The 17,706-nt window shown below is 41.7% G+C and overlaps 1 protein-coding gene across 2 annotated transcripts in view; it reads right to left on the bottom strand.

Annotated features, from left to right (window-relative positions):
* Nucleotides 1-17,706, bottom strand: part of LOC144092755 (transformation/transcription domain-associated protein-like) — a 78,613-nt gene that overhangs the window by 27,181 nt on the left and 33,726 nt on the right. For both annotated transcript variants that reach the window (XM_077625826.1, XM_077625827.1), the window contains 17 exons: nt 16,433-16,591; nt 16,205-16,339; nt 15,161-15,271; nt 14,610-14,756; nt 11,915-12,128; nt 11,698-11,826; nt 10,104-10,253; nt 8,495-8,691; nt 8,287-8,408; nt 5,404-5,617; nt 5,146-5,325; nt 4,085-4,231; nt 3,879-3,998; nt 1,516-1,803; nt 1,292-1,429; nt 689-801; nt 191-326 (listed from right to left, as the gene is read on the bottom strand). In XM_077625826.1, the coding sequence (XP_077481952.1) occupies nt 191-326; nt 689-801; nt 1,292-1,429; nt 1,516-1,803; nt 3,879-3,998; nt 4,085-4,231; nt 5,146-5,325; nt 5,404-5,617; nt 8,287-8,408; nt 8,495-8,691; nt 10,104-10,253; nt 11,698-11,826; nt 11,915-12,128; nt 14,610-14,756; nt 15,161-15,271; nt 16,205-16,339; nt 16,433-16,591 (2,700 nt within the window). The remainder of the gene's footprint in view (nt 1-190; nt 327-688; nt 802-1,291; nt 1,430-1,515; nt 1,804-3,878; nt 3,999-4,084; nt 4,232-5,145; nt 5,326-5,403; nt 5,618-8,286; nt 8,409-8,494; nt 8,692-10,103; nt 10,254-11,697; nt 11,827-11,914; nt 12,129-14,609; nt 14,757-15,160; nt 15,272-16,204; nt 16,340-16,432; nt 16,592-17,706) is intronic.

The following is a 17,706-nucleotide window of genomic DNA, read 5'->3' as shown; positions in this document are numbered from 1 at the left end:
ATGAGAATAACTATTGTCAAAATAGGCGACATAGTTTTAAATGAAAAGATTTTCCCTTGAGATTTTTTCAATGCAAAAGTGTGGCGCATAGCCAAAAAGGTTGTGAAACACTGCTCTCGATTGTACCTCGAGATCTTAAATGCGCCGCTTTTGTGAGGGTGTGCAGACTAAATTGTGTGTTAGTCCTCACCTGCACCAGAGCTTCTTTCATGGCAGCCCAATTGGAAACCCTCCAAGCGCATTCCAACACTAAATACGGGTTGGAATGGTTTTTAGATTGGCCGTATTCTGTCAAAGGTTCCCACTGGTTCAATTCCTTGGAACATCTGCACACAACAAAGAACATGTTGACTTTAAACAGTTTGTGCCTCGCAATGCGAATAAAATGTTAATTACTATAAAAAAGGGGGGGGAAATCCCTCGGTTGAACAGGAAGAAGTAGACTGTGTCAAACTAATTGACGATTTAAGCGAAGATGGATCGTAAAAACTGACATTTCGCCGCTATTAATCTACAAACACTCCATGCTGTATGAAAATATACCAAATTAAAAGCTTGGTTAGAACTGGAATCCACACTTTCATTATTCGGAGTGACCAGATTTAGTTGAGTTTATTCCGGTCCAGTGACTTGGACTCAAAAACACGTGAAAATCCCTAAACCGCATTTGATTTGGACCAATTCCTACCGTATCCAGTGGTCTTCCCACAGCTGGTACTCTGGAAATACAGCGGGTGAAACGGTGCTCCTCTCGTGCTCTTTTCGAGCCTTCTCCATTGCCTTTTCGTAGCTTTCCTGAGCCTGAAGACATAGATATTTCAGCGGAGCTTCAAAAATAAAAAGACCTTGAGGTACCGTATTTTCTCGCATATAAGCCTTACCCTTGAAATGGCCTTAAAATGGTTGAATTTTACAATTTCTCTCATATAAGCCGCCCCCTCATTGACAATTTTCACTTCCATATCCATGGTTTTAATAGGGAGTAAAAATGTGTGACTTTGAAGGGAAAATCTTAGTAAGTAAGTGAATTTTTTCACGTTTTATGCAAGATATAGTTTATTTTTTCCTTGAATTTCATTCATAGACGTCAAAATGAATTTTGTTTAGCGTTTTGCCTGTTTATCATTTTTCTATTTTGAAATAAATGACCGACATTGTCATGTGTTGTGGCGTTTCGTCCATGTCAAGTCTAACTTGTGCGCATATAAGCCGCACTCTCGATTCATTCACCAATACGGCTTATCTGCGAGAAAATACGGTTATTGAAAGAAGTTGAGATCCAAGACTTCACCTGTTCAAAGAAGCCATGTTGCTCATAGGCAATGGCAGTAGCCGTTTCGGGGAACTTGCATCTCTTTTGCCACAGGCCTGCCCACATGTCCTCCTCCTGGAGCAGAGAGTAGAGCTCGGCTAGAGAATCCAAGATCTCCTTAAAAAAAAGAAAAATACGACGGAATAATTGAGCACACGAGATGGAAAGATCCTGAAAAGAAAAGCAACCCGGAACCAGTTGACCTGTTGCGGTGGTGTGATGCTCTCCTGCTCGTAGACTTCCGTACTCTGCCTTGGTTTGCTGTGAAGGCTGAGGCCCTTTTCGAAGGCCTGCTGCTCCAACATGAGCGTGGATCGTAACCACAGGTTGTGGGTTTTTCCCAAGTACTTGAGCACGCAGGGGCGGATGGGGATGGGGGGCACGCATTGGGACATGGCTTCCACGAAGCAGTTGAGGGCGCTGGGCTGACAATCTCGCTGAGCTTGGTGGCTGCCGCTGCACAGGAAAGGACTCATTTCGCCGGATAACGCCTGCGGTGGTAAGCAGATTTCACTTCAGGGTGCCGTAATACAGCATGAATAAAATGAAGACTTTCGCTCTAAACCACGCTGGCCGTTTTTTTATTATTCAAATGACGAAAATAATCAGTGACTGCGTTCCACAAATGTAACCTCGGCCAATTGCTCCGCTTTATTAATGATTGCGATTCCCCTTATTAAGTGATAATAAACCGTACAAATGCAACACGGTCGATATTTACTCACTTAAATCAGTCGGTGGGCCTTTTGTATGGACTAAATGAGAGATTTTGTAGATGTCGCTGTCAATGTTACCTCTAATTTTTTGTTTGTCTGGGCAGAAAGACAACCTCCCTGAGCACACTGAGTACCGGTGTGAGCAACATCATCATTGCTCGCTATGGGCACACACCAGTATCACACCTGCCATAAACAGGTGCATGTCTACTACACATAAATGATTTAGTAATAATAAAATGTAATGATTAATATCTATGAATGGGGCGGCCCGGCGGATGAGTGGTTCGCGGGTCGGCCTCACAGCTAAAAATAATAATAATAATTAAAAAAATGGGACTTTATTTTGTGCGCTCCATATGATTTGCTGTGCGCAGAGAAGACGAGACTAGTGCGCAATTGCGCACAGCTTAGAGGGAACATTGGTCGCTGTATGACGCTGATAGGTTGACATTGCTTGCTGACCCGCTATATTTATATAGTGAAAGGGGAAAGCTTAAAGCATAATAATATTAGGAGTCGAAGATAATGTTTTGGTCCGCTAGCAGTGTCCGAGACATTCCGGATTAGAGCCAAAATGAGTAAACCAGATCAGTTTTACAAAAAACGTATTTAAAAAAATATTATGTGAAAAAGTTGTTATATGATTTTACAAATTACGATTTTACAGATTATACAAATTTGAAATGATCAAAAAACATATAAATTACGGGAAAACGTATAAATCGACAGGTATGCAAATTAATCTTAAATCCAATCTACACTGGGTTGCATTTTTTAGCTCGAACACTAGTAGGAAAGAGTGTTTCGCTATTTTGTTTGAAACATTGAAATGTGAAGACATGCATCAGTTTAAAACTTTTTTAATCAAATTTTCTGTTCCCTTTCATAACCTAGGTGCCTTTAGAAATGTTACTTGTAGTATTACTTGCATTTCATTTTTAATTCTTTAAAATGGTCTGCGATGACACTGTGAAAAGGCCCTCGTGACCTTTTTTGTGTGTGCATTTTACCTAAAACTGAGATTATTTAGTCCTTTTTTTACATATATAAGTTGATTGCAAAAAAATCACCCAATCTAATTAAGAGCCATCTTGTTTGCAATTTTCTTGACTTTTTGAAAATGTCTATTTTTTATTGGAGTAAATGGTTCAATGTGAAAAAAATATGGTTTCATAGTAGCAATGATCCAATCTTCAGTAAGCAGATTTACTGAAGACAAATGTCCAACAAGGCATGGAAATAAACGCCGCATTGGCGCCGACTGGAATTGGCGGCGCCGACTGACGGCGTTGAATATTTATTGCCTTGACGGTCACTTTAACGAATCTCGTAATTATGAAGAGCAATTGATCAGCAGATTCTGTCTAGCGAAAGAGCCGCTAAAAGCAGAGATGGAGCGCCACTGCTTTCAGCATAAACTGCCACCCATCTCGCGATTACGTCCATTCCGATAAACACGTGTGACTTGCCAGTCTGTCAGGGGGGTCGCGTGGGGTGGGTTTCTAATCCTAATGACTGCATCTCTCAGATACTAAAGAGCTCAATCACTTAAAATCAGGCCTAGCAACCCCACTCAAATCCTCCATATTCATTTGGTTATTAGTTCAGCTCATTAAAGCTTTCTTCCTCTGCTTCTCATTTCCATTTTTAGCATAAATGCACCTCATTAAGTACAATCGCGTGCGATGAGACGGCAAAGACGAAGGTCGCACGCGTGTGACCGTTTCGGGCTTTTGCGCGTGCCGCTCTACCGTTTTGGTACTCGTAGACAATTTGGTTTTTGGTAATTACGACGCCTCCCGAGTCCCCGTCGCCGAGCTAGGAGACGTTCACGCTAATGTACTCACATGCTGCTGCCTGTCGGAAAGAATCTTCCACAGGCGAGGGAAGAGTTGCACCCAAGATCTCTCGGCCAGAGGAGTGGAGATGTGACACAGCTGGACCAGAGCATTCAGCAGCGCCCCGGTCTAAGGAAGGACGGCGTTTCAAAAGGTATTTCGGATTCTACCGGCGTATTTTTGGAACTGGCGTTACGATTCGAGGCGGGCCTTACCTTGACCTCCCGGAGGGAGTCCAGGAACTTGTCGTGGCGGTTGGTAAGCATGTGCAACTGGTTCCCGGCGTCCCTTTCCGACTGGTCTTTGGTCTTGGGAATAGCGCTTTGGTCACCTGGTGCTAATTCGATGTCGATCTCCACGTCCTGGCGGGGGAGGAATTGGAAATGGCGTTGGGTACTCGAACGTTTGGTAGAACGGACGTTTGGTAGAACGGACGTTTGGTCGACCGGACGTTTGGTAGAACGGACGTTTGGTAGAACGGACGTTTGGTCGCCGGGTTGTTACTGTTGAAACCAGCTCTCAAAATTATAATCATGAGAGAGAGAGTTTAATATCTAAATATCTAATATCAAAATATCAACAGTAAACTCTGTCATAATTTGACAGCGAGCGAACCCGGCGACCAAACGTCCATTCTACCAAACGTCCATTCGACCAAACGTCCGTTCTACCAAACGTCCAGTCGACCAAACGTCCGTTCTACCAAACGTCCGGTCGACCAAACGTCCGTTCTACCAAACGTCCGGTCGACCAAACGTCCGTTCTACCAAACGTCCAGTCGACCAAACATCCAGTCGACCAAACGTCCAGTCGACCAAACGTCCGGTCACGACGGCAATGTGCGAGAGAAGGCGATGTGAAGGGAAGTAACGATTTCCTAAAGCAGGGGTGTCAAACTCATTTTTTGTGTCGGGTCACATGGTAGTTTCGATTACATCCGGAGGGCCGTTATGTCTTCCAACTAGGCTGCCAAAATTAATCGATTAATAAATTGACAGCTTTCTCGATCGTGCTTATCGATAGATCATTTTTGGACATTCAAATTAGTACAAATTTGTGAAATTATTGATTTAAAATGAGGAAACGCAGGAAATAATCTACAATCTTCATTTGAATTTCATCCTAAAAAACAGAAAGTCGGCACCCATGATTGACTTTCCCGAGCCACACAAAATGATGCGGCGGGCCAGATTTGGCCCCCGGGCCGCCACTTTGACACGTGTCCTATAGGGATTTTGTGCAAATTTGCACTTGACACGATATGATGGGACGCTACCTCCTCCTTGGTCTCGCTGGTCTCCCTCTCGCGGGGTTCCTGCTTGACGTGGGTCGCCATGGCGAAAGCGGCCCGGTCGTGGCTGTCGGCGAGGTTGATGACGTTGGTGATGGACGGGAGCATGGATCCCTGGCAACTGGTGCCGATGATGGTGTTGCGCTCGCACACTGCCAGCAGCAGCTAATGAGCAGGTGGGTATCAAGCGTATCAAAAAGGAGCCGGGATTGGAGTGGGCGACGCCCCGTCTAATTGGCTTACCTCGATGCACTGCTTGATCCAGAAATGGCTACCTTTGGCCTCCCAGTTCTGGGAACAGCAGATGTAGAGGAGCCTTTCGTAGACGCGCCGCTTCATGGAGCCGTCAAAGACCTCAAAGAACTTGGCCCGGATCAGCGGCTGAGTGCAACGAAGTCCGGAGAGAAACGCCGGCTCGAGCTTTGACGTGATGTCGCTTCCGGAGAGACTTTCGTCCCTAGGCGACCACATGGGAAAAATATTCAAGCTGGATTTGATCTCCAAATGCCAAATGAGTTACTAGGGCGGTTGGTAGATTGCCATCTTTTACGAATACGGCAAATACCGTGTTTTCTCGCATATAAGCCGCACCCGCGTATAAGCCATACCCTTAAAATTGCCTTACAAGTAAGTGAGTTTTTTCACGTTTCATGCAAGATAATTTTTTTCCTTGAATTTCATTCATAGACGTGGAAATAAACATCCCGAGGTAAGATGGCAGGCAAGTGTAAGTGATTTTTTTTCACATTTTATGCAAGATGTTTTTCTTGAATTTCATTCATAGACATCAAAATCAATTTTGTTTAGCATTTTAACTGTTTATCTTTTCTCTATTTTGCAATAAATGACCGTATCGGCGGCATTGTCTTGCGTTATGGCAGGGGTGTCAGACTCGGGTTGGTTCGCGGGTCGCATTAACGTCCACTTGATTTCATGTGGGACGGACCATTTTAGATATAATATTTTGATATATTTTTTTATGAATGGATTAAAAGAACTGGATTAAAAGCACTGAATATTCGTTTTTTTATAGATCTAAAACAATGTTTATTTTAGCTTTTTTTAAATATATTTTTAGATTTTATAAAATGATTTTTAAACTAAAAACACAGAAAAAATGGATTAAAAAATGAAAATTATTGATTCAAAAGGGGGAAAATCAGGAAATGTAATATACATCTATACACTTCATTTTAATTTGATCCTAAAACAGAAAGTCGGCACTCATGATTTACCTTCCCGGGCCGCAAAAAAATGATGCGGCGGGCCAGATTTGGCCCCCGGGCCGCCACTTTGACACATGTGCGTTATGGCATTTCATCTTTGTCACCTTGCAGTTTCATGCATGTCAAGTCTAATTTATGCGCATATAACATACCCTTGATTCAGTCATCATTTTTTGAGCGACAAATACGGTGAAAAAATACGGTACTTATTGAAGTAAATAAATTCTCTGCTCAATCATTCGATCATCTTATAAAATTGGCAACAAACATGTACAGCGCTGGAGTCTACCATACTTGAAAATGTTTTTCGCCAAGGACAAAAAGGCAAGCAAGATGAGCCTAGATTGAAATTTCATGACCACTAAAATGTGCTTATCAATAGGCCAATGTAAAAAATGTACGTGTGGATACTGAATCGAAACTCAGAAGCAAAGGAATCTTCATAAAAGACCTCTAGATTGTACGACTGCATTCATCTCTGAATATAAAAACTTTTATATTGTGCTGAATTGACTGTCTCTCGAGGGTACAATTCACCCAACCGAGACATTTGAGTGAGAAAAATGGAACAAAAAATAGACAAGGCCACAACAGCTGGACATGACTTCTATTGGCAGCACTCTCCTGATCATACATTGTTCGGGCACAGCTGCTTTATTATTCCAATATCATTACTCGCTGTCCATCACGGCTTAACTACTGCTTTTAAAACTCCTGACAGGAAGAGCAGATGGGTGGAGAGAAAGAGGATACATTTGCCTGATTAAAAGTATAATGTGGGGAAGTCACGGCCAAAAGAGAACCGCGGCTTGACGAATTGCCGTCAAGCGCCGAACTACGAGACGTCCTGCCGGGAGATGGCGAGTTCTGACACCCAAACGGGCCGGTAAAAGACAATGGCATCGTATTTTTAATCCATTAAAATTGGCTTCTCAATGATTCCAACTGTAATTACCGTATTTTCTCGCATATAAGCCGTATTTGTATCTAAAAATAATGATGACTGAATTGAGGGTACGGCTTATATAGGCACAAATTAGACTTGACATGCACAAAACTGCAAGGCGGCAAAGGAAAAACGCCATAACGCAAGACAATGTGGCCAATACGGTCATTTATTTCAAAATTTTTGAGTCTGTATCCGTTTTAGCTACCGCAACCAAGATGGCGCCGTTCAAGTGGAAGCCGGCGGCGGTAGCTCCGTCCACTCTTGCTCGTTTTGTGTTTTTGCTGCTTTTCTGTCTTAATGATTTGATTTGGTGATTCTCAATGTTCCCATTTACTTTGTTTTGGTTTGTACTTCGTTATTTTGCTTTGTTGTTCTGTCTAATCACCCTCTTGCTACTGCCACAATGAAATTTCCTGAATACGGGATGAATAAAGTTATCCAATCCAATCAACAGATAAAACGCCCAACAAAATTAATTTTGACGTCTATGAATGAAATTCAAGAAAAAACATATCTTGCCTAAACTGTAAAAAAAACCTCACTTACTTGTGCCTGCCATTGCTCGCTCAGGGCGCCGCCATCTTACCTTTGGATAACAAACTAGACCGCTACGGATACACTTCCTGGTTGTACTGCTCACATGACTTACTTTTTGAATTTGTCTATGTGCACCCAATAGTAATGTGCAATCCAGCAATCGATTGATACAATATCTGAGAAAGTGCAACGATTTTTCTTAAGAATTTCCCTTGAAAGTAACACATTTGTACTCCCTATTATGAATATGAAACTATTACTTGCATCCATCGTGGATTTATTTAAGGTCCGCTAGCTTCTCCGATCATTCTAATTTTTTTGTTTGACCTTCACAACATATATTGAGACGGATGCAAGGGCAGCTGGGAGTCGGTGACACGGCCACTTTGCTATATGATGAATCGATGTAATTACCTGTAGACGTAATTAACGAGGTCCAGGAACTGGGCGTTTAACTCAAGTTCATCGGGGAACCGTTTCTCAATGCAGGTCATCATCTTTACCAATAAGATGGATTTCTCACGAATATTTGGCATCTAGAAGAATGGGAAAGAGAGACACGCTTTAGTCCTTTTATTTCTTTTTGACGGGAGGACGGACTGAACTCTCGAATGTCACTCACTTGATTGGCAGCCATAGAATTAGTCTTCACCCACTCTTCCACAATCTTGACGACGGCGCGGAGAATTTTCGGGTCGGGCGATTTCTCGATGAGCGACGTGAGAATGACTTGAATGAAGTTTTTTCTCATCTCTAAGCTCATGACGGAGAGGCGTGTCTTCACCAAGTCCAGGCTCAACATGACCAGTTCGCTCGTGACTAGCGTGGATCAAGAAAACGTTAGCACAGGAGTTAAAGTAAGGGCCCGGGGGCCAAATCCGGCCCGGCGTATTACTTTCTGCAGCCCGAGAAGGTAAATCATGTGTGCCGACTTTCTGTTTTAGGATCAAATTCAAATGAATATTATCTATGTATATCATATTTCCTCATTTGAGCCTTTTTAAATATATAATTGCAATTTTCTTAATCATTTTTTTTTTCTTTTTGTGTTTTTAGTTGAAAAAAGCATTTTGTAAAATCTAAAAATAAATATATAAAGGTATTTTTTTGAACATAATCAAAAATATATTGGTTTCCTTTTGAAATGAAAAACAAATGATTAAAAGAAGTAAAATTAACATTGTTTTAGATCTATTAAAAAAACGAAATACTTTTTGGATCAATTTCTTTTAATCCGATTAAAAAATATATACCGTATTTTCACGACTATAAGGCGCACCGCAATATAAGGCGCACCCTCACTGAACGACACATTATTTTTTTTTCCATATATAAAGCCCACTGGATTATAAGGCGTCCTGTCTATTTTGGAAAAAAAATAAGACTTAAGTGCGCCTTATAGTCGTGAAAATACGGTATATTAATTATTATATCTAAAATGGTCCGGCCCACATGAAAACGAGTTGACGTTAATGCGGCCCTCGAACCAACCCGAGTTTGAAACCCTTGGGTTTCCCGGTCAAAAAGCATCTCTCTCCTATTGGTTCCAAATTGGAAATCAATGTGCACTCGCCAAAATAATCAGCCAATCAATAATTTAAGTACTAGTAGCAACTTAGTTAGATTTCTACTACCAATAGAATTGAAAATACGACCCAGTTTGTTCAAATTAAAGTCAAAAGTGACAAATTAAAATCATTCAGGATTGTTTTAAGTGGACATTGGCAGACATGAGCATGAGTTTGAGCAAGTAAACACTTTATATATGGAAAAAATAATAGAATGTGTGTCCTTCATTGAGCGTGTGCCTTATAATGCGGTGCGCCTTATAGTCGTGAAAATACGGTGTATATATTTTTCAATCGGATTAAAAGAAATGGATCAAAATCTCCAAGTATCAAATTAAAGTCAAAAGTGACAAATTAAAGGCATTTAGGATTTTTTTAAGTGGACATTGGCAGACAAGAGCATGAATTTGAGCAAGTAAACACTTTATATATGGTAAAAAGAATAAAATGTGTCATTCATTGAGGGTGCGCCTTATAGTCGTGAAAATACGGTATATATTTTTTCATCGGATTAAAAGAAATGGATCAAAATCTCCAAGTATTCCGTTTTTTAATAGATCTAAAACAACTCCTTCATGAAATATTTCTTCACGTTTATTTGAAGGTGAACATTGTCCTCTCTTCGAAAAATGTATCCTGACATTGTTAAAGTTGTGCAATTACCGGTGCTGGTCTCGGTGACCGTCGGGTTGGTTTGCTGAGGACTCAGGTGTTCGCGCACCATCTTTTGCAGAGAGCGCATAAACACGGAGATGAGGCGATCGATGTAACTGGCGTTGTAACTGCAGGCTGACTTGAGAATCATCAGCGTACCTGGGAGAAAAACAAAATCCCATCAATAGCGTACTAGCCGTAGACACAAAAGGATCTTCTTTTTTATACTCTGCCTACTTTTTTATGGCGAGAGGGTATCTAACAACAGTTCTACGGTGGCATTGAGTAAGGATGGGGAAGGCACGAGGAAGGATACTAACTCTGGCTTTGTTGCTACGGCACCCTTGAGCCAGTGTTCGAATGTCAGCCTCTCCGGCCAAACAGATGCATTACTACACAAGCTCCTCACATAAAAAAAAGACTAAAGGCTTTTTATTGACCCCCCGAAAAATGCTAGTGCCACAGAGCTTACAGCTTTTTGGCCTCGGTACTCGGAAAACTTGGCGCAAACAAAATAGTGCGTAGGAATATGCTAATATAGAGAAGGGAAAAATCTAAAAATATATAATAAAAAGCTAAAATAAATATTGTTTTAGATCTATGAAATAACTGAATATTCAGGGCTTTTAATCCAGTTCTTTTAATCCATTTATTTAAAAAAAATCTAAATACTATATCTAAAATGGTCCGGTTCACGTGAAATCAAGTTGACGTTAAAGCGGCCCGCGAACCAACCCGAGTCTGACACCCTTGTCCTAAACAAACATACAAAAAACATTAGAAATCCATGATGAGTTTGATTTATTTAAAAAGGGACAGCACATATTAATGAAGATATACATAGAAATATGTAAGATTAGAGCCGAGGGCTAATTTCCATCTTAAGTCAAATTGAAGGTAAACGATGACACGTAAACGACACACACAAACACACGTAGCGCAGTTTTAGATGGCGTTGTGATTACAATTTTGTTCGTTTAACAGCCAGGCTTCAAGATGATTGGCCAAGAGGTTCAGAGAAGGGAGTTCACGGATAGTAATTGGTATTGGGATCCAGGTATGAAGCTGCTTTGGCTAATTTAGCACTCTTTCGGAAGGGAACTACACAGTCACCTCTAGAGCCAGGCATTGGAATTTTTTGTACAAAATCTTGCAGTGGAGGAGGAGCTTTGTGATGGAAATTGCGCCAATCCATACAAAAAGACAGAAGGTAGCTTTGGCTAATTTAGCACTATTTTTGAAGGGAAATACACAGTCACCTATAGAACCAGCCCTTGTTGATATGTTGGAATTAGATGCACGGAATACTCAACTTCAACATGTGATAAGTCATACCAATATGGTTGACATGGGATTCAAGAGATGATACTGTTTTGTGGCGGAGAAAAAAATAAATAAATAAAAATAAAGCCCTGAGAGTCATTTTGCTGTACTGAAAGCCACAAGAAGAGTAACGTTTCCCAAACGAGTGGATTCTTGGCTTTCTTCCTAATTATGCATTTTTACGACCACCGACTGTGAAGTTGTTTTATTTCGCAGGAGAAAAATAGTGAAAAATTAATGTGGCTATCACGAACACACACATAGAATCAGTTTGTCTTACCAAAGAGCTGTGTGGGGTTGGTGTTGCTGGTGGCTTTTTCGTAGTTGGTAAGTCCCTCGTAGATGACCTTGCCCACGGCTGCGTACAAACATTCCAGCTCCTCGTACTTGGATGCCACGTTGGATGTGCCTGGAGTGAGAGAGAAGTCAAAATTTTCCACATTTTGTCCGCGCTTTCACTTAGTTTCAGTCCAAAATGCAAAGTGTCGGTGACTTGCTCGGCTCGGTGGGAAAGATGCTCATCAGGCGAGAGAGGAGAGAGTGAACGGCGCGCAGGACTTTGGTGTTGCCGCAGGTCATGCAGGCGGCGATGCCCCTCTGGAGGGGCTTGAAGTGGGCCAGGATAGCGGGTGACTGGAGCACCGTCAACAGGAAGCAGAGGATCTCCAATCCGGTGCAGATGTTGGAGATGTTTGCTTGAGCCGGCTGCTCCTGAAAATGAAAAGACAGAGCGAGCGGTCAGAAAAACTGGAAAAGGCTTTGATCTCTGAAAGCACTGGTGTTTTTAGGGGTACACGATCGATTGGTCGCCGATCCTTTGGTCGCCGGTCTTTTGGTCGCCGATCTTTTGGTCGCCCGGAAGGTTATTGATAATTACCATTTAAATCATTGCTCAAATTCCCTAAATACAAACTGTGAATGACTATTTAGTCATACTTAATGCCCTAGTAATTATTAGGCTAAAGAAAAGCTCCAAATTTCCCGGACTTTGATTGTTTTTTTGTTGGAGAACTTGTTAAGACCCTGACTGACGTAGTAGCTTCTTAAAGGGACAACACATGTACATACAAACTCTTCTACACTCAAACTGCTCATGGCCATTGTTGGCTTTTATTGATGCGTAGACCGAGTTGTTTTACCTTGTTTTGTCCTCGGTCTTTTGGTCGCCCGTTGTCGCGGTCAGGGCGACCAAAAGACTTTGACCAAAAGACCGGCGACCAAAAGATGAGTAGAAAATACAACATCCATTTTCCCTAGTATAACGAAAACATTTCCAAAATTGGATGACAGACAGCAAAGAAACGGATCAACAAGTACTTCAGTATCTCTAATTATCCTCTTAAACACAAGGAAAAAAAGTCTGGTCCAATCAACAGTGTGACATCCGGGTGTCAATTCCCGAAAATAAACAAGCCACAGTGATTTGCACAAAACCAATTTGGTCAAAATAATAATGAGTGCACGAGGCCAATCATCCGAAACGGGTCCTTTTGATTTGATTTGATTTGATGGCCCTAATCTTGACTTCTGATTGGGACTTTAGGTCGAAATTAGGCCGGTATCGATTCTGTACGACGTGCCAAAAAATATATATATATATTTCTAGACGTGTGCATTTGTAATTGCAGACATGGCTCTTCCCTCAGGGGCTTTCATATTAGCCAATTTCTGTCCCATACCGAGAGATAGTAAAAGCTAATCTGATGGAGGGCATTGCTCATTAACCCGTCGGACACACTGCCGGAGAAACAAAATGGTGTGTCGTCTGAGGAAGACCTACACGGACCTTTGCTTGTCAGACCATCTGCATAAAAATTGGAGGATGTTCTTGACATGTATAGATTGTCAGAACCGAGACCCCCGAAGGAGTACAAAGAAAATACGGGCTGACGCCGGCGTACGCCGATAACCTTGTCTCGTCTCCGGCTGAGAATCAGACCAGAGCGATGGGCGGAGACCAGGGAGAGCTACAGATAGGGGAGACAAAGTGAAAAACCCAAGCCGAGATGACCGTGGGAGGAAGTGACCAGGGACCGGGAAGAAAAGCTTGTGTGAAAAGACGCAATGGCCGACGAGGGAGAAAGTAAGGACACGGTTGGAGACAAAGAGGTAAGGTGGTGAAAAACAAGTGGCGGGTTGACACGGTCAGACTTGACTTATCTCGCCGCGGTCATTATTTTGTCATTAAGGCGGTTGTTGCCAGGCCGCGTGGTAAACGGATAAGAAAGCACTGAGGTATTTGCATACGGATGAAGAAGCCCTTCGCTTTGACCGGGAAACTTTGGCGGGGATTTGATTGGAAGAAATTATTGATAAGAGTGTTTATTTTGAAATGTATTTGCAGGGACCTTCAAATTTCCTTCGCTGGATTAATAAAGTGTTTTTGGGGTTTACAGCCATAATAGATACAAGCATATTATGAAGTAATTAGGCTAATATTTTTTTCCAACTCTATTTATAAGAAAAATCAGGTATTCAGCCTTATTCAAATATCAAGGGAGTACTCATACCAGTCAACTTAGAATTTTTTTATATATTTCAAATGGTGTACGGCACGTGTGTCAAAGTGGCGGCCCGGGGGCCAAATGTGGCCCGCCGCATCATTTTGTGTGGCCCGGGAAAGTCAATCATGAGTGCCGACTTTATGTTTTAGGATCAAATTAAAATGAAGAGTATAGATGTATATTAAATTTCCTGATTTTCCCCCTTTTTTAATCATTTTTTTCTGTGTTTTTAGTTCAAAAACCATTTTGTAAAATGGTAAAAGTCGGCACTCATAATTTACTTTCCTGTCCACAAAAAATGATGCGGCGGGCCAGATTTGGCCCCCGGGCCGCCACTTTGACACATGTGCTCTAGACTACTGAGGGACTGTGGGGTAACCTCAGTCTCACGCTGCAGAAGTTCCCCACCTTGTGGACTTCCTGTGTGTGGCTCCAGTTTTTTAGCTAAGTCTACAATGTCTTCTGTGTCTGTGTCTGCTACTGCAACCAAGAAATTTCCCGAATACGGGATGAAATAAAGTTCTAACCTAGTATAACAAGAAAATATGTACAACATATAATCAGGCCCTAATGGAAACGACACGGTACCCCAAATCTTTGCAACATTTAAGTTAATAGTTTGTGCGTGGAGGAAACGGACCATTGCGGGCGACTAATTATCGACAAAATGCAGAATCCGGGTTCTCACCACGGTCATGAGCAGCCTGTCGAACCACTGTAGCTTGAGTTCGGCGCGAGGCCACATATCGGGCCTGAGGACGGTCTTCATCAGGCTAACGCAGCGTCGGGAAAGTAGCTCCCCCGGAGACCCGGCGACATTGGTGCTGTCGTTCACCTGAAAGCGGGGGAGGGAAGGGTTACGTCGCAAGGTCTCGGACACGTTACATCCCCGCTGACAGAGTCTTCATCTCCCGATATCGCGGAGGGACGGCGCTCGGGTCAAGGAGATTCGAGAGGGAAGAATGTCGGGATTGGGGAGCCTTTCATTTATGTGACGAGGAATGTCATTCCACATTTCGCCGGTTCAAGGCTGAAGGCAGGCTGACAATGAAACCCTGGCAGCCTCGTGCATTCCCGGTTAATGATGGTCACCTTTTTACTACGGGGTTCAATTTAATAACACAATCCTCTGTAGTTGAGCGCCAAACAATGGAGAAATTCGGCGCGATAAATGATCGTGCGGGCTGTCGCTTGTATAAAAAGATCGTTTTTATTAGCCCGACGTGGAGGCGGTGTTACCTGGCACGCAATCCGGATGAGGAAATTGACCACGGTGTCCGTATGTTGCTTGTCGACGGGTTTGGTGAGCATTGTTTCCGTGCCTGGCATGGACGGAGTGCGGCCAAACACCTATAAAAAATAAATGAAAACAATAAGATGTCTTTTCACACTAGAGGACTGGGCTGAATAGCCCAAAAAAATGAAGATTAAATTGTTATAAGTATCAATTTCCAGGCGCCTCAGGTCCATTGGCACACAAACTGTAGCAAATGGAAAATATGTTTACATTAGTATAGGACATTTTCTTCTTCTGAGAAGTTTATATGCACCGTATTTTCAAATTAGTTTTTTTTTTTTATCTCTGACCACTGACAGACTTATGTTGTTTATTTAGGCCAGGGGTGTCAGACTCGGGTTGGTTCGGGGGCCGCTTTAACGTCAACTTGATTTCATGTGGGCCGGACCATTTTAGATATAATATTTAGAATTTTTTTTTATAAATGGATTAAGAGAACTGGATTAAAACCCCTGAATATTCCGCTTTTTATAGATCTAAAACAATGTTTATTTTAGCTTTTTTTTTTTTAATATATTTTTACCAAATGATTTTTTAACTAAAAACACAGAAAAAATGGATTAAAAAATGACAATTATCCATTTAAAAGGGGGAAAATCAGGAAATTTAATATACATCTATACTCTTCATTTGAATTTGATCCTAAAACAGAAAGTCGCCACTCATGATTTACTTTCCCGGGCCACACAAAATGATGCGGCAGGCCAGATTTGGCCCCCGGGCCGCCACTTTGACACATGTGCTCTTTATTTAGGCTATAATTATCTTAAAAACATATAATAACAGAGGCCTATTTAGCTTGTTGTTCTCCATTTTACTATTCCTCCTTAAACATATAGTTGTTCTTGATTCATGAGAAAATTTAAAACCCTTTTTTTCATAGTCCGAAAAATCCGGTAAATACCAGAAATGGCCCTAGCTGTAAAATTGTGTCTGCTAAATTTGTAGGCGGCAACAATAAGTGGAATAATGTGAAATGAGCTCACAGTGGAGGCTGTTCCAGCTGCTGTACGAAATCTTTTCGCATCTTGCCCGGGTGTGGCGCCATCTGCGGAAAGTCCTACTTTAACGGCGCCACTCGTTCCCTCGCCGCCGGAACCTCCTTCCGTCTCGGACTCGGGCTGGAAGAGGAGATGAGTATGGATTATGGTTCACGGAACAAGAAGTGGGGAAAGAGCTTTCGGTTCTGTTTTGATTCTGCTCTGTGAACGCACCAATTGGTCTTTGATTCTTTGCAGCTCCCATTTGATGACCACCTCGGCCAGGTCCACGGCCAGTTTCCGATGCTCGATGGTCACGGTGGGGGTGAAACCCAGACGCTGCATTGCGCTGATCATGTGCTGCACCAAATGGTGGCGCACTGGATAGTATACCTGAATTAGCAAAAAAAATAAAGGACATTTTAGATGCAAAATCTGGGGAGTTGCAAACTTTCCTTGGGAATTAATTCCATGAATATGAGGTAAATAAATGTTGGTGCTTAATAGGGAAAATAGTAGGGCAAGCTATAATCAGGGGGAATATATTTATTCAATAAAAAACCCGATTTCATTAAAAAGCAGTTGAATATGAAAAAAATATACAATGCTAGGCTTACTTAAATATTTAAAAAACTGGATGGAAATTAACGTTATATTAACAAATCTGCTCAAGTGTCAAATGATGTTTGCTCATGCCAATTTTTATTCAGTTCTGCTTACCGTAAAACAAGGGTGTCAGACTCGGTCGGGGTGGTTCGCGGGCCGCTTTAACGTCAACTCGATTTCACGTGGGCCGGACCATATTAGATATAATATTTAGATTTTTATATATAAATGGATTAAAAGAACTGTATTAAAATCCCTGAATATTCAGGTTTTTTTTATAGATCTAAAACAATGTTTATTTGAGTTTTTTTATATATTTCTAGATTTTACAAAATGATTTTCGAACTAAAAACACAGAAAAAAATGGTTTAAAAAAATAGCAATTATCGATTTAAAAGGGGGAAAATCAGGAAATTTAATATACATCTATACTCTTCATTTTAATTTGATCCTAAAACAGAAATTTGGCACTCATGATTGACTATCCCGGGCCACACAAAATGATGAGGCGGGCCAGATTTGGCCCCCGGGCCGCCACTTTGTCACCTGTGCCGTAAAATATTTCAGTTCCATTTAAGACTCATAAACAAAAAAAACCTTTGAATGTCCTTTTACTTGTATAATGACAATAAAGGCATTCAATTCAATTCAATCAAGTGTGAATGGGCATTCTGCACATTTCCAAACTAATTTAAAAAATTAATTTTTGTTTTGTTGTTGAAATTTTCCAAGCGCGTTACGGCGAGTTACATAACGCCGGCGAGACTCCCGTCGCAAGTCTCTCGCACTTAGTTTCAAGGACGCGGCAGAAGACTAAAGCGTCACGCAGGAAGCTCGCTTAACTTCCTCACAAGGCAAACTGTGGAGCACGCAACGCAGACCGAGGGCGAGAGATGAGATGT

This window comes from Stigmatopora argus, chromosome 18 (genome assembly GCF_051989625.1).
Source record: "Stigmatopora argus isolate UIUO_Sarg chromosome 18, RoL_Sarg_1.0, whole genome shotgun sequence".
NCBI classification, from domain to species: domain Eukaryota; kingdom Metazoa; phylum Chordata; class Actinopteri; order Syngnathiformes; family Syngnathidae; genus Stigmatopora; species Stigmatopora argus.
Note: the sequence above shows the minus strand (reverse complement) of the source record. Positions and strands in the feature narration are given on the sequence as shown.